The sequence below is a fragment of the Asparagus officinalis genome, chromosome 10 (assembly GCF_001876935.1).
Source record: "Asparagus officinalis chromosome 10, Aspof.V1, whole genome shotgun sequence".
NCBI classification, from domain to species: Eukaryota; Viridiplantae; Streptophyta; class Magnoliopsida; order Asparagales; family Asparagaceae; genus Asparagus; species Asparagus officinalis.
Genome location: NC_033803.1, coordinates 64,508,495 through 64,532,296, shown reverse-complemented (window position 1 = coordinate 64,532,296; position 23,802 = coordinate 64,508,495). Strand labels below are relative to the sequence as shown.

At 35.5% G+C, this 23,802-nt stretch overlaps 1 protein-coding gene across 1 annotated transcript; it reads left to right on the top strand.

Moving 5' to 3' along the window:
• Positions 16,059-23,336, top strand: LOC109825863 (cell division cycle protein 48 homolog). Its single transcript, XM_020392773.1, has 9 exons — positions 16,059-16,198; positions 16,286-16,451; positions 17,207-17,435; positions 19,034-19,800; positions 19,921-20,142; positions 20,232-20,303; positions 20,389-20,670; positions 20,753-21,112; positions 22,851-23,336. The coding sequence occupies exons 1-9, from the start codon at positions 16,155-16,157 to the stop codon at positions 23,145-23,147; spliced, it is 2,439 nt and encodes an 812-aa protein (XP_020248362.1). The 5' UTR covers positions 16,059-16,154; the 3' UTR covers positions 23,148-23,336.

The following is a 23,802-nucleotide window of genomic DNA, read 5'->3' as shown; positions in this document are numbered from 1 at the left end:
GTGGAGCCTGTTGGACCCTAGAGGGGGTCTGTATGGTGTAAATTTGATTTCCCGAAAACAGGGAGTGTTCGTTTGTATTAATAAGAAAGCTTATTACAAACTAATAATCAAATGGTTACAACAGAAGCAGAGGGAATGCCCTCTTTGTTTTGTGTGGGGACTTTAGGTGGCTATAGGACGCTTCGCTCGATGCTCGTGTCGAGTCTGCTTCCCTTGGACCGTTCGATCGAGGTTGCTGGAGAGCTTCAGTTCGCAGTAGAAGCTCAACTCGAGGGAGTTCGGGTCTGCTTAGTTCGCCGGCGATCGGAGCTCGGAACTAAACAGTGATGCTGCAATGCAAAGGTTATGCAGAGAGCTTGGTCTCAACTCTTTTCTCTAAGTTTTGCGACCTCTCCTCCAGTGTGCTGGAAGGGGCTTTTAAATGAAAGAGGGACAGCTTGACTCATCCTTGAATTATGGGATGTGACCATATCTTCTTCAGAGACGTCTAGCTGCTCCTCGATACCATGAATGGTCATTCGAGGGATTGTGCTTTATGTCCTGTCACCTAAAATGGGAAGGCCCATCCTTGTATATGAGGCAACGGCCGTCTGCTATCCGAGTGGACTTGACCAGCATTAATGAACCGCATTTATGAGTTCGCAGATCGATGAAGTGTCTGTCCGATCACTCGTACTGTGCGTGACCGCCCGGCGTGCTTTGAGCACGGTGCTTTCTCCTTTCCGGTCAAGAGAGGCGGCGAAGTAGGTGCACAGTACTCAAGTGGGTCTAGCCATCCTGCCGCGTGCCGGCGGATCCAGTTCTTGACTCAGACAGCCGAGGTGAGCCGCATTTATGAATGCTCAGGTTGACTCGACACCTGTCCAGGCCTTCGTACTGTGGGCGGCCGCTTGACGGTCTGGAGGGGCCGTGCCTTCTCCCTTCGGGTCGAGAGAGATGGGATGGCCCATCCCAGCACGTGGGGTAGCGGATACCCAGCTGTACTGACGGTCTTGGGGTTTGCTGGCGGATTCGACTCTGGACTCGGGCAGGCGAGTTGAGTGAAAGGCGAACTTCCGCCATCCTGATCGATCTTAACTCGTGCTGGCGAACTGACCGTTAGGCGAACCTGGAACCACCGGTAGGAGGAATGAGAAACAGTTTATACTCATATACTCTTCGGAGTCTTGAGGAATAGTTTATACTCTTGTACTCTTTGGAGTATCAAGAAGCAGTTTATACTCTTATACTTGTCGGGGTATTGAGGAACAGTTTATACTCTTGTACTCTTTGGAGTATTGAGGAACAGTTTATACTCTTGTACTCTTTGGAGTATTGAGGAACAGTTTATACTCATATACCGGTAGGAGGATCAAGAAGCAGTTTATACTCTTATACTTATCGGAGTTTGGAGAAACAGTTTATACTCTTGTACTCTTTGGAGTATCTGGGAGCAGTTTAACCTCTTATACCGGTAGGAGGATCAAGAAGCAGTTTATACTCTTATACTTGTCGGAGTTTTGAGAAACAGTTTATACTCTTGTACTCTTTGGAGTATTGAGAAGCAGTTTATACTCTTATACTCTTCGGAGTCTTGAGAAACAGTTTATACTCTTGTACTCTTTGGAGTATCAAGGAGCAGTTTATACTCTTATACTTGTCGGAGTGTTGAGAAACAGTTTATACTCTTGTACTCTTTGGAGTATCGCCGTTTTCAATTGGCTTACCCTAGCGTTATAACGCCGGCTTCAACCAAGGTCTGGATGTTATTCTTGAGAGCAAAGCATTCCTTGGTGGGGTGGAGGATCCTTCTGTGGTACTCGCAGTACGTTGGGTCCGCAGAATCGCCATCTTCCTCCTGATTCGTAATGGGCGGGAGCTTGATTTTGTTGTTTTCGAGAAGGGTCTCGAAAATAGCTGGAACGTCTTCGTCTTTGAACGAGTACTCGTTTTGGAGCTCCTCGTCTGAATTCTCCTGTTGTTCCCAGGACTGCTGTTGTGACGTTTGATCATCGTCAATAACTGCTGCAGGTACGTCCTCTTCATCATGAGGTACGAGATCCGAATCCGGAGGATTAACCATCGGTTGGTTTCTCTCGATCTTCCGCCTTCTGATGAAGCGTTCAGCTTGTTCTCCTCGAGCCTTCAACTCTTTCCAGGTATTGAGCGGCTCTATTCCCATCACGTCCAAGATGTCAATGGACAAGTTGTTCTGACAAGTCTGCAAGAGGAATTCCTCCGTGACGGGATCCCTGCAGTTCATTGCCTGATTGCGGAAGCGTTTGATGAAGGTATCCACCGACTCTCCGCCTTTTTGTTTCTCGTCGAAGAGTGTCCTGATCGACACATAAGAAAATAAGAGTTTATGAGCCAAAAATAGACTTCTATAAATAGCGTATCACAATACAATCTTCACAACATATAGTATTTGCACAAATACTTTAAACTTATACAAAAATAGTTGTCATAAAAAAAATTCTCAAATTTTGAGATATACGCATCTATCGTCCTCACTCATACTAGGAAATCCTTACGGACTCTATACAGGAATCCTAAGAAACTCTATCCTAGCTCCACGACTCGACACAGGATGATCCTAAGGATACTGGAACTAGAGCTCTGATACCAACTGTGACGCCCCTGGGTTCACACAAGGTTGCAGTCCGAGGTGAAACCAGAAATGTCAAACCTGCCATGCACCACACCGTGCAATAACATGTTTCACCATCACAATTTCTATCTCTCTAGTGGAATCAACAACAGGTGTAGTACAAAGCAAGTAAAAGGTTATACAAGAATCAACTGATGAAGTAATAGAGATCAAATTAATATCTCGTCATCTAATATACTGGAATACAAATAAATGTCTGAAGTAAATGAACTGGAGTTTCTCAACAAGTCTCAAAATATAAAATGTTTGACAAGAGGAAATAAGGCACACTGCCTTTACAACTTCTAGAATAAGACTCTCACAAGTCTACACAAAAATCTACAGTGGAGCTCAAAAGAAAATATAACCAAAAGACGGCTGAAGCTAAAGTACATCGCCATCAACCTGCGACTCTCCGGGCTCCTGCCTCGTTACCTGAAAGGGGGAGGGACAATGAGCGTCAAAGCGCTAACGAGCAACACCGCAACCAACCCCAAAGGATAGGGCTCGTTGTATAAGAAGATACAGTTAATACATAATAATATAAAATCACTTATGCTAACAATAGTGGGTTTTAGTACTTAGGGAATTACAATCCGAGCATAGGTACGTCGAGCGAAATAATCCAAACAAGGAAACCCTCATGTATATACCTTGTATTTCAAATTGTAAATCCCTAAACACTAAACCCGAGGTTTAGCATAAGAAAACAATAAAGGAAAAGAAAACAGAACCCGTCTCTACAGATACAATTGAAACATGTCAAGACTACAAAAATGTCATGTCCAGCCTAGGAAGCAATCATGTCCCAGACTCATATGATATGTCGTGTACCCAACTTGGTTGAATAGCATGCTCAAGGTTTAGCAAAATCAAAAAAAAATGTTTGAAATGGATTATAGTCCAACACGAGGACTCTAATGGATTATAGTCCAACACGAGGACTTGAAATGGATTATAGTCCAACACGAGGACTGTGCATAGAAGGATATACACGTCTTATTCCTGTACAATTGTCATCTTACAGGTACAGGGAAAAGTCAAGATTTACTGCAATTAAATATCCAATAAGCAAGGCAACACCCCAAGTTCAAGAATAGGAGACAATATCCTCGAACATATGTATATATGATCATTTATAGGTATACAGCAGATGATTAAACAGCAACACAAACGAAACAGGAAAATACTGTGATGAGTCGACTCGTGCTCATTTATGGGTCGACTCAGCAAAACACAAATGAATAACATGGATAGACTTTATGAGTCGACTCATGACAGTCATGGGTCGACTCAACCTGATGAGTCGACTCATGACTGTCATGAGTCGACTCACGGGCTGATAACTGGATATTTCACAACTGCAACTCGTCCATCTCGTTCTATACTCCCACTAAACTGATCTTTATCTCCATAACTACCAATTCTAGACTATAGGGCAGTGATAAATTCATATGTAGCATGAGAAACGAACACTAGTATGTTAGACCTAACTTTTAACACCTAAACATGAGAGAAATCATTTAATCAAAAGTAAAACTCATCTTTTATTTCTTTAAATAAAATTCCAGATCCGGGTTTTCATCAAAAGCTTGTTGGTGGGGATTCAAAATCCGAAATACATGATTTCTAGCATTTACTCTAACAAGGATATTGATTTATACTAGAAAAATAAGTTTTAGGCTCAATAAAACTTATGGAAAACAGTTTTAAATTATTAAAAACATGGGAGAAGGGTTGGGCGAGATGTTACTCGCCTTAGAAGTGATGATGAACAATCCCCTTCGCTGCAACCCAAAAGAAACTGCCGAAAAATCCCTTGAAACGCCCCAAAATCACCAAGAACGCCTAGGGTTTTAGAGAGGAGAGAGAGAGTCTAGGGTTTCTGGGGAGAACTGATGAAAATGAAGTGTTTTTGGGTAGAGGGGAATATATATGAGTGGATAAAACCCGACCCGAAACCCAACAGACCCGACCCAGAAAAACCAGAAAGACCCCGATGAGTCGACTCATGACAGTCATGGGTCGACTCATGACTCATGGGTCGACTCATAATATGATGAGTCGACTTAACAGAGACTAAATGACAACAGGACTCGATTTCGTGAGTCGACTCATGACAGTCATGGGTCGACTCATGGACTAGAAACTGCATACTATGACTCTGCTGCATATGATTGAAATCTAGCACACTCAACCTCATTACTGACGTACATATACATACTCAAAAATCTACGGGGTCTTACATGTAGTTTTTCAGATTTTAGGTTTTGAATAAGTGACTGTTTATAGCCGTTTTGTGGAAGTTAATTGGGTTTAAAATTATGTCATTTCAGATGCTATAAATAAGTTTAAACATCAAAAAATAAGCACCAAGTTTTGCACTTATAAGATTCACATATTGTGTAAATTAACTCTCTAAACTTTCAGTTTTTCAATATGTTTTTCTATAAAAGAGAGTTTCTGATATTGCATTTGTTCCTATCACTCTTAGAACTTGTTTAGGTAATATTCAGAGAGTTAAAAAGATTGATAAGCCACTGTTACACGTTTATCCACATCAAGGCTTATAGGATTGGAATTGTACAGTGCTTCAAAGAAATGTTCTCTCGGTTTATGAGAGGGGTTGATCTCTTGGTCTAGAGGCCGGTTTAACAATTGGCATGGTCTTGTCAATTGGGTTTGTAATTTGCATGGTCTTGTAAATTAGTCAGGTTTGCTTTTGATTTTGTAAAGTTTCAAAATCATAGTAAAAACTCTTAAGCGGGATTTGCTTGGGGACTAGATGTACATCGGGGAGGTGGAACCAGTATACATGTTTGTGTTTGTGATGTTCATTTTCTGAGATTATCATTCTTTCTTTGTAATTTATAATCTACTTTGCAAACTCACCCTCTAGTGTTTAAGTGTAAAGTTTTCACAGATTTTTATAAGAGCGCACTCTATTCTTAAAGGTTGCGATCCTATACTTGGTATACATAAGCAAAATCAGACCCTACATTTAGTATCAGAGCAAGGTGAAAGATGGCATCAACAAATACATCACAATTCAAAGAAGAGCATTCTACAAATCGTCCTCCAATGTTCGATGGATTAAATTACAACTATTGGAAGTGTCGGATGAAAATCTATCTCCAATCAATTAGCTACGAACTTTAAAACATTGTGGAAATAAAATATGAGAAGCCAACCATTCCTTTCACGGAATGGACTACATTTCAAAGGAACAATGCAAACTTGGATTCTAAAGCAATGAATGCCTTATTTTGTGCTCTTGACAAGAATGAGTTCAATAGGATGTCAACGGCCATATCCGCATATGATATTTGGCACACACTCGAGGTAACTCATGAAGTTACAAGTAAGGTTAAAGATACTAACAATAATTTTATTTGTTATGGTTACTATAAGCCAGGACATATGAAGAATGATTGTCCCCTTCTAAAATCAAAGTCAAAGTCTACAAAATTCAACAAGAAAATGAAGGCTTTGGCGGCTACATGGGATGATAGTGATGATTCGTCTTCGGATGAAAAAATTAAAAAAAGGAAAGCGCCGATATGTGTTTTATGGCACAAAATGAAGTAAGTGACAACGAAGAGCTTTTAGATGCTTTTAATGAATTATATGAAATATTTTTGAGATTAAAGACTTCACAAAATTTTTTAAAAGGTGAAAATAAAAGATTAATTGAAGAAATTTCTGATTTTAATTGTTCTACTATTTCTAATTCTTAAGTAATTGAATTGAAAGAGGAAAATAAATCCTTGCTTAAAGAAAATCATATTTTAACTAATGAGAATGTTTATCTAAAATCAGAATGCAATGATTTAAAAATTTGCATTAATGTTTTAGATAAAGATATTTTTCTATTAAATTAAAATATGATGATATATGTTTGAATGTTAGTAAATTTAATAAAAGTAAAGAGAATTTGAATAATTTGTTCTCATTTCAAAAATCTTCAAACAATCATTTTGGCGTTGGATTTGTTCCTAAGTATTTTACAAAGAATGATTATGTTTTGAAGAATAATAATAAGAATATTCATTCTAAACAAAATAAGTATATATGGATTCCTAAGAATTTGAATATTCATGATAAGAATGATTATATTTCATCTTATATGTATGAAGTTTGCAATTCAAAGAATTATACTTATTTTAATAAATGGAAACTAAATTCTAAGTGGATTTGGATTCCTAAGGGCTAATCCTAATGTTATAATATAAAAGGGTACCAATGTGCTTAATATTTTTATTAAGGTACCCGAGAAAAGATAATTTTAACTAGAATTATGTTTATTTCTTTTTGCTAATGACAAAGTGGGAGTTATATAGTAAATTTTAAATTTTTTACTAATGCTTTGATGTAGGGAGAGTAAAAGATTTTATTTAATGATTTTATGCAGGGGGATTAAAATTTTTATATCTTAATAACATATATTTGTCATCATCAAAAAGGGAGAGAATGTTAGGAATCTTGACCCCAATATTAGTTTATTTTGATGATAACAAATATTATATATTGTGTGTATTATGTGGTAACATTTGTTTTGTAGTATCAGAGCTATATCAACAATTATATTCAAAGAGATACTCAAGACATAGATGAGTTCAAGGCAAAATGAAGCAAAGAAGAAGATATACTTTATTATCAAAATATAATTTCAAAATGAAGCAAAGAAGAAGATATACTTTATTATCAAAATATAATTTTATATTTTCTTTGCTTAAAAATTTGTACAAGCCTTGATCACTCACACACATGCACACACATAGTATTAAAACACACTAACACATACTTAGTGTGTTGGTTAACAATAGAAATCCCCTATGTTAGCCATTAGAGTTTATAGATATTGAGTAAGTCTTAAAATATTTCATTTATATCCCTTACCAATTAGAATATGGGAAAAATCAAATGATCAAAGTTGTAGGTCTCTTCAATAGCTTTCTAACAAATCTTAAATCACCTTATTCCGATGTCGGATGAGAAAGTTACAGTCAAAAAACTAAAAATAAAATTCCAGAATCTTTGAGTTTACAGTGTAGTCGACTACTATGCCTTGTAGTTGACTACTAAGCAATTTTCTGATTTCACAGAGTCTATTTAGACCCAGTGTAGTCGACTACTATGACTTTTAGTCGACTACAGATGCAGTTTTTAGATTTCAGGTTTTGAATAAGTGACTGTTTATAGCCGTTTTGTGGACGTTAATTGGGTTTAAAATTATGTCATTTCTGATGCTATAAATAGGTTTAAACATCAAAAAACAAGCACCAAGTTTTGCACTTATAAGATTCATATATTATGTAAATTAACTCTCTAAACTTTTAGTTTTTCAATCTGTTTTTCTGTAAAAAAGAGTTTCAGATATTGCATTTGTTCCTATTATTCTTAGAACTTGTTTAGGCAATATTCAGAGAGTTAAAAAGATTGATAAGCCACTGTTACACGTTCATATCCACATCAAGGCTTATAGGATTAGAATTGTACATTGCTTCAAAGAAATGTTCTCTCAGTTTATGAGAGGGGTTGATCTCTTGGTCTAGAGGTCGGTTTAACAATTAGCATGGTCTTGTCAATTGAGTTTGTAATTTGCATGGTCTTACAAATTGGTGAGGTTTGCTTTTGATTTTGTGAGGTTTCAAAATCATAGTGGAAACTCTTAAGCGAGATTTGCTTAAGGACTGGATGTACACCGGGGAGGTAGAACCAGTATACATGTTTGTGTTTGTGATGTTCATTTTCTGAGATTATCATTCTTTCTTTGTAATTTATAATCTATTTTGCAAACTCACCCTCTAGTATTTAAGTGTAAAGTTTTCACAGATTTTTATAAGAGCGCTCTCTATTCTTAAGGGTCACGATCCTATACTTGGTATACATAAGCAAAATCAGACCCTACATTTGGTATCAGAGCAAAGTGCAAGATGACATCAACAAATACATCACAATTTAAAGAAGATCATTCTACAAATCGTCCTCCAATGTTCTATGGATTAAATTACAACTATTGGAAGTGTCAGATAAAAATCTATCTCCAATCAATTGGCTACGAACTTTGGAACATTGTGAAAATAAAATATGAGAAGCCAACCATTCCTTTCACGGAATGGACTACATCTCAAAGGAACAATGCAAACTTGGATTCTAAAGCAATGAATGCCTTAACTACATCTCAAAGGAACAATGCAAACTTGGATTCTAAAGCAATGAATGCCTTATTTTGTGCTCTTGACAAGAATGAGTTGGATTCTAAAGCAATGAATGCCTTATTTTGTGCTCTTGACAAGAATGAGTTCAATAGGGTGTCAACGACCATATCCGCATATGATATTTGGCACACACTCGAGGTAACTCATGAAGGTACAAGTAAGGTTAAAGATACTAATAATAATTCCATTTGTTATGGTTACAATAAGCTAGGACATATGAAGAATGATTGTCCCCTTCTAAAATCAAAGTCAAAGTCTACAAAATTCAACAAGAAAATGAAGGCTTTGGCGGCTACATGGGATGATAGTGATGATTCATCTTCAGACGAAGAAATCGAAGAAAAGGAAAGCGTCCATATGTGTTTTATGGCACAAAATGAAGTAAGTGACAACGAAGAGCTTTTAGATGCTTTTAATGAATTATATGAAACATTTTTATTAAGGTACCCGGGAAAAGAAAAATTTAACTAGAATTATGTTTATTTCTTTTTGCTAATGACAAAGGGGGAGTTATATAGTAAATTTTAAATTTTTTACTAATGTTTTGATGTAGGGAGAGTAAAAGATTTTATTTAATGATTTTATGTAGGGGGATTAAAATTTTTATATCTTAATAACATATATTTGTCATCATCAAAAATAGGGAGAATGTTAGGAATCTTGACCCCAAGATTAGTTTATTTTGATGATAACAAATATTATATGTTTTGTGTATTATGTGCTAATATTTATTTTTGCAGTATCAGAGCTATATCAATAATTATATTCAAAGAGATACTTAAGACATAGATGAGTTCAAGGCAAAATAAAGCAAATAAGAAGATATACTTTATTATCAAAATGTAATTTTATATTTTTTTTGCTTGGAAATTTGTACAAGCCTTGATCACTCACACACATGCACACACATAGTGTTAAAACACACTAACACATGCTTAGTGTGTTGGTTAACAATAGAAATCTCATATGTTAGCCATTAGAGTTTATAGATATTGAGTAAGTTTTAAAATATTTCATTTATATTCCTTACCAATTAGAATCTAGAAAAACTCAAAAGACCAAGTTGTAGGTCTCTTCAATAGCTTTCTAACAAATCTTAAATCACCTCATTCCGATGTCGGATGAGAAAGATACAACCAAAATACTAAAAAAAATTCCAAAATCTGTGAGTTTACAGTGTAGTCGACTACTATGCCTTGTAGTCGACTACTAAGAAATTTTCTGACTTCATAGAGTCTGTTTAGACTCAGTGTAGTCGACTACTATGACTTGTAGTTGACTATAGATACAGTTTTTTCAGATTTTAATTTTTGAATAAGTGACTGTTTATAGCCGTTTTGTGGACGTTAATTAGGTTTAAAATTATGCCATTTCAGATGCTATAAATAGGTTTAAATATCAAAAAACAAGCACCAAGTTTTGCACTTATAAGATTCACATATTGTGTAAATTAACTCTCTAAACTTTCAGTTTTTCAATCTGTCTTTCTATAAAAGAGAGTTTCTGATATTGCCTTTGTTCCTATCATTCTTAGAACTTATTTAGGCAATATTCAGAGAGTTAAAAAGTTTGATAAGCCACTGTTACACGTTCATATCCACATCAAGGCTTATAGGATTGGAATTGTACAGTGCTTCAAAGAAATGTTCTCTCGGTTTATGAGAGGGGTTGATCTCTTGGTCTAGAGATTGGTTTAACAATTGGCCTGGTCTTGTCAATTGGGTTTGTAATTTGCATGGTCTTGCAAATTGGTCAGGTTTGCTTTTGATTTTGTAAAGTTTTAAAATAATAATGAAAACTCTTAAGCAGGATTTGCTTAGGGACTGGATGTACACCAGGGAGATGGAACCAGTATACATGTTTGTGTTTGTGATGTTCATTTTCTGAGATTGTCATTCTTTCTTTGTAATTTATAATCTACTTTACAAACTCACCCTCTAGTGTTTAAGTGTAAAGTTTTCACAGATTTTTATAAGAGCGCACTCTATTCTTAAAGGTCACGATCCTATACTTGGTATACATAAGCAAAATCAGACCCTACAGATAAATGGTTTTCATTTGAGAAGATCAGTGGAGATTTGTAGGCTTTCGTTTAAATACAGGTATTGTAGGTTCTTATATTCACAATAAATCAGAAATGACAATTATCTTTCTTATTAAGACAATGTTGCTTTGTCGTTTCAAATCACTTATTATAAAGTTTCTAACACATGTAGTGTTCGTTAATCTGTTGTGGAAACATTTCCTTAACCTGAGGCTTTGAATCATTATATATAAAAAATTTAAGCGTATGCATTGCGGAGGAAATATGTCACTGGGATGAGATAAGTCATGCAACAAGATCAAGGCAAAGTATTACTTATCTAGATAATGGTTCCGCCTCTTGCACCTAGTTTATAGTCTTATTCGGCTGTGAAAATATGTATTGTACCTCTTGTGCTCTCTCATTAATATGGGCAAGCCTCTTCAATATTTTACATATTCGTTAACCCATCAGTTGTCTTGGCTAACAGTTTTCTTCTATTTAGCATTTGAGATGCTTACTTGTACAACATATTTGGATTAAGTGAATGTCTATACCTCATTTTTGCTTGTCATAAGATTTTTCATGGAGTGCCAAGGGACACAAATTTCAATTAGATTGTATCTTTTAGTATTTACTTAGCCTATCTGACAGAATTAGGGGACAAGCTGTACTCCAGGCAAGACTTAAATTACAATTGGAGATGATTTGCAGAATATCAAGGTTGACTTTTTTCTCTGTAGTTTTATTTCTAGAATTGTAAATTTAAACTCCCATATTGTTCTATTTTGTAGAAATATTGTTCTACCATTTCATTGACTGGAAAAGTTGTATACGCAAGGCTTGAATAAAACAAATTCCTACGTAATGCATCAAGGTTATAGAATGTTTAGCTGAACTTGTGAGCATTTGGTTACACCTTCAATAAGCTCAAATGATTTGTTTTTATTGGTTTGATCTTATATCCAACTGTTATGCAATTTGAATCTTTTGCTATGAGGTTGCCAAGCTTTACTTTGGTTATGAAGTCACTACTTATATTGTCTTTTCAAATCATTTTGTAATAAACATACTTTTGCCTTTGCTACAGGAAGTGCAAGATGGATCTAGTAGATGAAATTCTGAGCTCATCAGAGGTGCATCTAAGTTAAATCCCTTAGTTTTGAGTCTCTATTAGTAGAGAATCTAGAGATAAGTTGACACTATTCTATTTCTGACTGATGTCTAGAACATATCAATAGAGCATCATCATTGGGTTAAGTATGAAGCTCCAGATTGCCCCCGGATTTAATTTTCTGGAAAGCAAGGAGCCAATATTGACTTCCATGTAACTTTTAATGTATACTATTATCAACCCTGTATTAATCCAAACAATATCATGTACATATCATAGATAGTTTTGAGATTACTGAAATATAAATCGTTAAAGTGAATAACCTACGAAGATGTATATTTGTGCATGTTTGGAGTACTTTCCAACTCTCTGTCACTGGTATTCATGTCCATTATTATTGTGACCACGAATGAATATATAGACAATAGATTTTGAAGTGTATATGTACATACATGCCATCAACGAAAGGAAGGAAAAATCACCGTGAATGTGTTATTAGTTAACTAGCGTCAAAACATCAACGAAGGGCATTTTGAACCGTCGTGACACATTAATGGTAGTGGATAACACCATCGCAACTACTATTGATAGTAAATAGTATCATCACAAATGTGAACGATAGTTACGTAATCCCAGCAAGAATAGATGCTGCTTTAGGTTGTAATGCTTTAGTTTGTCCTTTGTTTGACTAGGCATCATATTTTTAGGAATAAGTGGAGCTAAGCTCACAATGAATGACTTTATATTGATACTATTTTCAAACTCAAATCAAAATTAAAGAAAATTTAGTTTTAGGAGTATGTTTAGTAAACAATATCTGGAATATTAAGTATTTTTGCAATGTCATGTGGTTTCAATAGGAACGCTCAATTTGAACCTAACAACAATTCTATTTCTATTTCAATGACAATCCAAAAAAGAATAAAATGAAAGCAACATGTATTAGTTACTTCCTACTAATATTTCCAAATATTATCCAAACAAAAAAAAGAGGAATAAGTTCTACTTCCATTTTCTAAAAATATACGAAACAAACAAAAAAATTCTATTTCCGCTACTTCCTATTTCATAGTTTTGAAAGTTGCTTCTGTAACCAACTTCTTACTTCCAATATTTCCATTATCCAAACGGACCCTAAAGTGAAAGATAATAGGCCTTGCCTTGCTAAAACTTAAACCTACATTTAATACTAATCAATATTATCCTCTTTGAAAAAGTAAATTATAAGTGTACTATAAGAGAAGTACAGTCTATCACAACTCATAATTTTATTTTACAATTTACAAAAAAAATCTCACATTCTTGTGTGTAGGAGTACAGGTATAGTATAACTCTTTTGTACAGTTATCACTACTCCTTTAAAAGAGAGATTTTACTATTAGCAACATCAACTCTTATATGGCATGCGCTTCTTCTTAATTACAAAAAAATATTCTTTTATTAAAAAAGACAGAAGGATTTTTTTTAATCTTTTTAGGACTGAAGATTTATTTCACCTTTTTCGTGATGCACATACCACATGACATATTTGAGTTGATGACACTAATTTGAGGGATGAAAATGAGCAATTTTCAGGTGTCGCAATTAACATGTCTAGAGGGTTATGTGCAATAATCCTAAGGTTCATGAGATTAGTGAAATAAAAAAAATCAGAAGGTTTTCTTAAATTAACCCAATATCCAATTAAAAAAACTAATCCTATTATGTTTCCCCCACTATTTATATTTATCATGTCTTGCAAACTTTGATTTGGTTAGCTATGTTCCATCGTAGCGCAGGTTGTGCCCATATCTTTAACATATTACGCATGAATTGCCTCTAGTTCCTCTTTATGTTGCACATGTTATTGCTTACAACCAGAGCCAAGCACATTCCTTAAATCCTTATGACGTGCAAGCATCTTTTCCTCATAGAACATTTCACTCTTATCATTTTGTACTGTTAAAGTTTTCTTTCACTCTACGGAAACTCTGAAATTACAGTTTGGATTTACTTTATAAGTTTATATTCTAACATTACTTTTTTTAATAAATGTATTTTAGGATTGGATAGGTATAAGGTGATAGTTCAATTAACAGAATGAGCTACTAATAGATAAAGTGGTAAGACCCGCAGCTTTTGACGTGATAATTAGGATGAGCCTCATCACATAAATATCTCTTAGTAGTTTATGTCTCAAAATGAGCAGCCATACTATATCAATTTCCCCCTATATTATAACACGTATATACTAAGTCTTTGCAGAATATGAAATCATACAATGGTACAATGCCAAGGGCAAAGCTATGCAGTTCACTGAAAATTTGAATTACTTTGTATTTCATAAAGTTTTAGAGAACATTAGTTACTTTTCCTAGCGAATAATTATAAGCCTGTCTTTTTATTAAACTTTTGTTATTAATTGCGAATAGACTTTTGCACCGTCACCAAGTTGCGGATAGACCCGTAATTTTATTTATACAGATAGACACCATGTAGTATTCGCACAAGTATGGATAACCCCTCTCAATGAACTTTTTCGGCTCCTCTAAGAGTAAAAAAAGATTAGCTATTGCGATTATTTATTACTCACTTATGTCTCTAAAATTTAATATTATGATTATTTATCTTCTTTAATATTTGTTTGAATGTGCTATACCTAAATTTTTTACCCTATGAATATTACTAACATCACAGAAAAATGTTTATAAAATATAATCAATTAATGCTAAACCATTATATTACTGTCTTTTATCAATTTTAAGTTATTTAGTTTTCTATCAATTAATGCTACATCTGTATTTTTGATATTCCAACTTATGAGTAAATTATATGTAATTACTTTTACTTAGACAATGATATTAAATTTTAATCTATCAATATATTTTTCAAATTTCATGATTTTTTTTGTAATTTTGAACTTTTGAGGGTCTTTCTACAATTTAAAAAATGGAGGGTGTTAATTACAAATTTTAAATTTTAGGGGGCTACTACTAATTTCTAGATTTTATGTTCGTTGTTTTAAGTTTTGAAAAGTCAAGATGTTTTGTGTAATTTTGAATATTGAAGGTGTTTTGTGCAATTTTTGAAACATTTAGTTTTTGACAGTAATTCATGTATTATAGTATGTTAGCTACTTATTATTTCTTTAACTATTTATTATCATTTAAACTCATTGGTGTTTACATGGTATTATCTTTCTCTATTATACCTGAGGCTTAATTGATGCGACAAAGAGTTTTTTTATGGTGGGGAAAGGGGAATCTATGGTCAAGTTTGATGGTAATCCTTAGAATTCATCTATGTTGTTTGCAAGTTTAGAGGGTGTTTTTTTATAATATAAAATGGTGTTTCTATAAATTTTAAAATATTAAGGGTGCTAATTTTAAATTTTAAATTTTTCGGAGGATACAATTAATTTCTAAATTTCATGTTTATTATTTTAAGTTTTGATATGTGATGGTGTTTGTAATTTTAAATATTTGAGAGTATTTTGTGTATTTTTTAAAACTTTTTGGTTTTTTTATTATTGTTGTAATATTTCATGTAACTTTATCTTTTTTTAATTATTGAGCTATATGTAATTCACATGAGATTAAGATAGGATATAATTATGATTATGATAGATTAAGATTTAAATAAAATATCTAAAAAAGTAAAAGATGATATTGATCAAGATTTTTTTTCCCAAACTAGTAATTTTAAAGGAAGTATGATATGATATAATTTTATAATAATAATAATAATAAAGTATTATTATTACTGGACAAACCACATGGGCCGCATAAATATCAAGGCTATCCCCATCCATTTCCTTTAATAACTGAATAAAAAAAATAATCAGAATCTTTCATCTAAATCAGAATTTCATAAATAAGAAATCTATCTCAGAATCTCTATCCAATAAGAACTCCAACAATAATAGAAACCTCGAGTTATAGGCTTATAGCAATCAACCACTGTTTGGTTTTATTCGGTCTAAAACAAGGCTAGCCCAATTCGGATTCGGGCTATCGGGTGAAACCCAGAACAGAACCTTCTGGATTTCGTGCTCACCAAGGATTTCGACTCCGAATCCGACTCCAACAAAAACCCCTATATAATTCCCTCTCCTCTCCTGCCCCCTCTCTCTCTAGATCTTTTTTCTCATCGGGCGATTTTTCTTCGTTCTTCAATCGATCGATTCCAATGGCTTCAGGCGGCGGTCAAGGCGAAGGATCTTCTTCAGATCCGTAAGTTTCGTCCCTATTTCCCCCTAAATTGATCAGATTTTGACCTGATTTCGTGATTTTGAGGGTTTTTTTTAATTTTGTTTGCAGTAAGGGATCGAAGAAGGACTTTAGTACTGCGATTCTCGAGCGGAAGAAGGCGGCGAATCGATTGGTGGTCGATGAGGCCGTGAATGATGACAACTCCGTGGTTTCGATGCATCCTGATACGATGGAGAAGCTCCAGCTGTTTCGTGGTGATACGATCCTTTTAAAGGTGAGAGTATTTGCTTGAATTTAGGGGTTGGAGGTGGATTTTTGGGAGTTAGGGTGTTTTGTTGGGTATTTTTCTATGGGTTCTGATGGAATTAGGGTTTCGGATTTGAGAAATTGGGGGATAAGGGGTTTGGAATTGAGATCTGTTTGTTGAATCCATAAAGTTTCGGTCTTTATTGAAATTGGGATCTTTTATTGGTCAATTCTTACTTTGGATTTTAGGCTTTACCACACTTGTTTCTCCACCGTGATCTCAGAATCTAGCTGTGATCTAGAGATTTGTATTAATGTTAAGAAGATCAGGGACATTATTAGTTACTGTAGGGACTAGGGACTTATTTAGCTCTTAATTTTCAGCTTAGAGAAACCTTTATGATTTGTCATTTGGCAACCTTCACTTTTGATCCTAATGCTGTTGATTATTTAGACATCAGGAGTAGATTAGTTCGAGTTTACTATTTATGGACCTTATTATGTCTTCACTTAGGGATTTTATAGTTACTAGGATTTTATTTTGAGTTGTGTGTATTTTAGCTAGTTTATACTAGGGCATGTTTGATATTTATGAAATCCATAACCTGCATCGTTGTATCAATGCCTTGTGAACTGAGTAATTTATTGTCAATCTTATGCCTCAATTATATTTGCTTTATTGGTCCAAGAGTAGGATAATAAGCAAAGATATTCATTACATTGCAGCAATTTTGTTGTTTCCGTGGGTTTCTATAATTATGCTTATTTTTATTTTGTCTTTAGGGTAAGAAGAGGAAGGACACCATATGTATTGCACTTGCTGACGAAACGTGTGAAGAACCAAAAATCAGGATGAACAAGGTTGTCAGATCAAACCTAAGGGTGAGGCTAGGTGATGTGGTGTCTGTCCATCAGTGTCAGGATGTTAAGTATGGGCAGCGAGTACATATACTCCCTATTGATGATACCATTGAAGGTGTCACTGGGAACCTCTTTGATGCGTACTTGAAGCGTAAGTTTCTACCCCAATTGTAATCAAGAAGGATATTTCTCGATAACTTTTCTCTATTTCTTATGGTTATTTCATTGATATGCTAACTGCAACGTTTGCTTTTGTTGTTAATTGTCATCTACTTTATGATTAGTGTTTTTACTCATGAAATATGCTGCCATTGTTGATGTTGTGTGTGTTCCTGCTTTTTACTATAATGTCTAAGCAATATATCTTTGCATGGTTTGGTCCATTGAGCATACCTACTTGCAGGTAGGTGGGGGTAATATTTGATAAAGTTGTAATATAGATCATTAGGATAATTGACATTGAACAAATTTTTTTTGGTGATTAGTGATCCCAATCTGATCATTGATGATGACACTTCCTATTTATGTCTCTTGTATTTTTTTATTTGTTCTCTTGTTTGATTTGTCAATAAACAGCAGTAACAAAGCCTTCTATCCCAAATCTGAAAAAGAATCTGTTTTTTCCCTTTATTTATTATTTATAATCATCTGTAAACCATGCTCTTTCCAGTCTTTAATTTAGAGAGTGTTTGAGAGCTTATTTGTTGAAGCTTATAAGTTATGCCAGCTTTTTGCGACTTTTGGCTTTTATGAAAAAAAAAAAAATTAGAATACTTCCAAGCATAAAAAGTCATTAATTTAGTCAAACTTAACTTGTTTAGATAAGCCTATGAACTAGTTTTTGAAAAGTTTAGGAACCTCAACTTTTTAAAATATGGCTTGTAAGCTAGCTTATTTAAGATGTCACCAAACATGTAGATATCGATATGCTAGCATAAAAGCTACCTTGATTAATATACAAGGTCCCCCAAACACCCTCTTAGTTTTTCCAACTAGCACATACTGCATGTGCACTTGTATGGGATGGTAATAGTGCGAGTTTTTATTATTTGATATATACGAGTCCTTTGATTTAAGTTTGATCTAATATATGGCATATGCTGAACACAAATTGGGGCCTTTTTTATAACTAGATACAAGAATTGACTTTTTATGATTTGAATTCGACGAAGCGTATGCCTTTTTTATGTGGCCGTATATGATGTCTTTACGTAAGGGCATGTTTGGAAATTTTGGTTATAATCCATTTAGCTTACAATCCACAAATGGATTATAAACAATGGATTATAAGTCCAATTGTTTGGTAAGTTCTAGTGGATTATAAGCTATCATTATCGTCAAAATGACCCAAAAACATTTAATGGGATTGATTGAGATAAATGGGACTTGGAATTTTGTGAATTGTGAGGGGTATATTGGATTTTTAATTGGCTAAAACTTGTGGCTTATAAGCCACCCAAAAAGAAGCTAGGATATTACAACTTATTTTTTGGTGGCTTATAAGCCAAATTAAACCATTTGCCAAACATTTTAAAATGGCTTATAAGCCACTTTTGTGGCTTATATAGCCACTTTGACCACTTGCCAAACATGCTCTAAAGGTAGGAATCACATTGGTTTTTGCCCAGTTTTTTTCCATCATGTGTGTAGTCTGTTTTTTTAAGTATTAATATTCACACAGAAATGTTCTTTCTTTTCCCTTTCCAGTTCTAAAATATTGTTTTTCCTAATTTATTGGTTGTTTTATAGCATATTTCCTCGAGGCATATCGTCCTCTCAGGAAGGGGGATCTTTTCCTTGTCAGAGGAGGCATGCGAAGTGTTGAATTTAAGGTTATAGAAACTGATCCACCTGAGTACTGCATTGTGTCTCCTGACACGGAGATCTTTTGTGAGGGTGAACCTGTGAAAAGGGAGGATGAAGACAGACTAGATGAAGTCGGCTATGATGATGTTGGTGGAGTGCGCAAGCAAATGGCTCAGATCAGAGAGCTTGTTGAGCTTCCTCTGCGACATCCTCAACTGTTCAAATCTATTGGTGTGAAGCCACCTAAGGGTATCCTTCTCTATGGACCTCCTGGTTCGGGTAAGACACTGATTGCCAGGGCAGTTGCAAACGAGACTGGTGCATTTTTCTTCTGTATCAATGGTCCAGAGATCATGTCAAAGCTGGCTGGAGAGAGTGAGAGCAATCTGAGAAAGGCTTTTGAGGAAGCAGAGAAGAATGCTCCATCAATCATCTTCATTGATGAGATTGACTCAATTGCTCCCAAGAGAGAAAAGACTAATGGGGAAGTGGAGAGGAGGATTGTTTCTCAGCTACTAACTTTAATGGATGGCTTGAAATCCCGTGCTCATGTAATCGTTATTGGCGCTACAAACAGGCCTAACAGCATAGACCCTGCTCTTAGAAGGTTTGGGAGATTTGACAGGGAAATCGACATTGGAGTCCCTGATGAAGTTGGCAGGCTTGAGGTGCTTCGCATTCATACCAAGAACATGAAGCTATCTGAAGATGTAAGTGTAATTGGAAAAATTTCTTCCCTTTCATGTGCGATTGTATCCTTGAGTCATTTTGGTCATTCGAGTATTCCTCGTTACTTTGTTGCTTATCTGACCTCTATTTCTACCATGCAGGTCAATCTGGAAAGAATTTCCAAAGAAACTCATGGTTACGTTGGTGCTGATCTTGCAGCCCTTTGCACTGAAGCTGCCCTTCAATGTATCAGGGAAAAAATGGATGTCATCGACTTAGAAGACGATTCTATAGATGCAGAAATACTCAACTCAATGGCTGTTACAGATGAACACTTTAAGACTGCTCTTGGAACTAGCAATCCCTCAGCTCTCCGTGAAACAGTAAGTTGCATGTCCCCTGAGTTGTATCTTGTATGAACTGGTTTGAAAGAGTTTCATTAAATGTCTCATTTGGTTTCTTTGTTTATCAGGTGGTCGAAGTGCCCAATGTCAGCTGGGAAGATATTGGTGGGCTTGACAACGTTAAGAGGGAACTCCAAGAGGTGATAATTTTCTGGTGGAGGCTGCATCACTATTTATTATTAGTTTTTAGCAGTTGGCTGACCTTGCTTCATATGTTTTTTGTAGACTGTTCAATATCCAGTCGAGCATCCTGAGAAGTTTGAGAAGTTCGGAATGTCTCCTTCAAAAGGAGTTTTGTTTTATGGTCCTCCTGGTTGTGGTAAAACCTTGTTAGCTAAAGCAATTGCCAATGAGTGCCAGGCAAATTTCATCAGTATCAAGGGTCCTGAATTGCTCACAATGTGGTTTGGGGAGAGTGAAGCAAATGTTCGTGAGATCTTTGATAAGGCTCGCGGGTCTGCCCCGTGTGTCCTTTTCTTTGATGAGCTCGACTCAATTGCTACTCAGGTTTCTCTTCAATTCATTTTTGAAATCTGCGATTTCTTGTTTACTTTTGAATTGAGTTTATAATATCTATTTGCTGTTGCAGAGAGGAAGCAGCGTCGGTGATGCAGGAGGTGCTGCTGATAGGGTTCTCAACCAGCTTCTCACAGAGATGGATGGAATGTCTGCAAAGAAAACTGTTTTCATCATTGGGGCCACTAACAGGCCAGACATTATAGATCCAGCATTGCTTAGGCCAGGACGTCTTGATCAGTTAATTTATATTCCTTTGCCTGATGAGGCCTCTCGCCTCCAAATATTTAAAGCTTGCTTGAGGAAGTCGCCTGTCTCAAAGGACGTTGACTTGAGGGCTCTTGCAAAGTATACTCAAGGATTCAGTGGTGCGGATATTACCGAAATCTGTCAGCGTGCTTGTAAATATGCCATCAGGGAGAATATTGAGAAGGTATGCTTGCTAATTTAATATTTTCGTTAAATGTATTTTGCAAGATTTCATCATCATATGTATGCAGAGATGAATTAGAGCTGTCATTTGTTTTATTATTTGTCCATTACTAGTTTTCATTTTTTAGATTCAAGTTTCAGATATTGTAGTCTTCTTATCACAATATCACATCAAAATATGACAAGTTAAAAGTACTATTATAGCAAGTATGCCTGCAAATTGAGAGCCAGACTTGAACTAGGTTATTCTAGAACCAGTTTTCTGCCGCTTTTAAGATCTTATTATGTTGCTTCGGGAGTCTGCTTGATGGCCTGAATCTCATTTATCTCATCTTATGTTATCATGTGGTTATTATTGCTGTTGTGATCCCTTTTGGTGTCTTTCTTCCATCTTCTTTCAGCCCATACTAATTGAGAATTTCTGATTAGAACTTTGATAACAACATTTTCCTGTTGGCACTGTGCATTGATGATTGATTTTTTAAACCAATTTAGATGGTAGAATCCCTTTTTGAACCATATGTGAACTTAATGAAACACCTTGGTTAGTCAATTGAATTTATATTCTGTTGATACTAATGCAAAATTGCTATTCTATCATCATTTTATATATATATTTCTCTTCCCCCACCCACCCCCCCACCACACACACACACACATACACAAAACCACCCCAGAAAAAGGGAAAAAACCTTTTGGAATGTATACTACCAATAATTATTAGATTGGATAAAATAATTGTAAACCCCTCAAAAGTTTGGAATTTGCATTACCTATGAGTACCTTTCTCACTTCTCTTTCTTATATTGTTCTATGTAATTGTATGTCTTTAAAAAAAAATTATGATGATATATCTTTGAATGAGAAAGCATACCAGATCCTGGCATTGAAGTTGATTTTATTATTAAATATTATATGGAACTTATGTTTACCCCCCCCCCCCCCCCCCCCCAACACCCACCCACCCACACCTACACCCAAAAAAAAGAAGAAAAAGAAACACAGACACATAAGAATTCTTGCTCCACCACTGATTCTATCATCAATTTCTTCTCATATTACATTTTGCTAGCGTCAGTCTTGGACTAGCTCCCAGGCTGTCTGTATCCGTGCAAATCTTTATGAACATGGTGATGGTTCTTACAAAATGTTGTAGTGACAGTAGATTTCTTCATAGGAAGAGCTCCACAGTTTTTTGTTTATAGAACCAATCCCCAGTGTTTAGGAGGAAGTCTTATTTATCCGTTTGTTCCCTTTTGAGTGCTTGAGCTTCCTTGCGTCATTTGGTTCCTTCTCATTTCTCTGCTGGGGTTAAATTCAGGATACATCTCTTGTACTGTACTTAGGCCGCCAGCCATTTATTTACCCTTGTTTTTTAAATTAATAGTTGCAACAAATTATCTCCACCTCCAATTTGTACTATGCTACAGTTGTCAACCATCAGTGAACGATGGGGGTCCTTTTGCAAAACACTGAAATATTATAGGGGTTTCTTGTTACACATTGACGCTACTTGACGCACAATTGTCGCGGAGAGCTTTCTTTGGGCATCGAGGATGGACAAGTGAATTAAAAAACAAAAAGTTGAGGAGTACCATGTGACTAATTCCCTGTAGGGCTTGCATCTGCGTTTAACCTTTTTACTATTAATATGGATTGGAGTGCATTGGAATTAGGGTTCACGTAAGAAGTGTATTATCTTTATGTATCTTGACCATCAACGGGTTGTTTCTTCACAGGACATCGAAAGGGAAAGGAAGAGAGGTGAGAACCCTGAAGCAATGGAGGAAGACGAGGTCGATGAGGTCGCAGAGATCAAAGCCGCTCACTTTGAAGAATCCATGAAATTCGCTCGAAGAAGTGTCAGTGACGCTGACATTCGCAAGTACCAGGCATTCGCCCAGACCCTTCAGCAGTCTAGGGGTTTCGGGAGCGAGTTCCGCTTCTCAGAGCGGTCCGAGCCTGCCGCTGGCGCTGGATCTGACCCCTTTGCAACCTCTGCTGCGGCTGCAGACGATGATGATTTATACAACTAAATTAACATACGCTTTGGTTTTAAAGACTTCTTTTAGATTATTTGTTTATGGTGCATGTGATTTCTTCAACTCTGGAATACGCTTCCAGTTTATGACTGATGATTTAAGAAAGAACACGCATGAAGGGAAAACTGAGATGGTTTATTCTTTCCCCCCCTCAACTAATCCTTGGTTTCCTGCGTTTGTTTTTGCTCGTTGATTGTTGTTGCATTTGGTCATTTTGGTGGCTCCAAGAAATATGTTTCTGTTTCGTGCTTCTTAGCAAAACAATCTTTAAGATATATAATCTTACCCATTTCTCTCTCTCTCTCTCTCTATGATATATTACATATGCAAAATATTTAACATCTAGGTCTCTCGCTTATGTTAACATTATTTAATTTATCGAAGAAAATTTCAGCTCCCAGGTCTTGATTTGGAATATGACTGCATCACTGATTCCATACTCAAAACTAAGAATACTTTTACCTTCAGGAGTTCGCGTTTTGGTCTCGTTGATAGGAAAAAGGCTGAGATCTGACCCCAAACACCCCAGGAAAGGAGGTCGTCGAGTAGAAATTACTGCTCCATGTAGATCAAAGAAGCGATTTTAGAGGAGCACTCAGTAATGGAGGCACGCAGGATGATTGTCAATTTTGAAAACAAACCTTTTTTT

Bases quoted from the DNA above. Each gene is read 5' to 3' on its own strand.
- LOC109825863 (XM_020392773.1), top strand. From the start codon at position 16,155: ATGGCTTCAGGCGGCGGTCAAGGCGAAGGATCTTCTTCAGATCC. The intron at 20,671-20,752 runs GTTTCTCTTCAA...TTGCTGTTGCAG, and splicing joins TCGACTCAATTGCTACTCAG to AGAGGAAGCAGCGTCGGTGA. The intron at 21,113-22,850 runs GTATGCTTGCTA...GTTTCTTCACAG, and splicing joins TCAGGGAGAATATTGAGAAG to GACATCGAAAGGGAAAGGAA.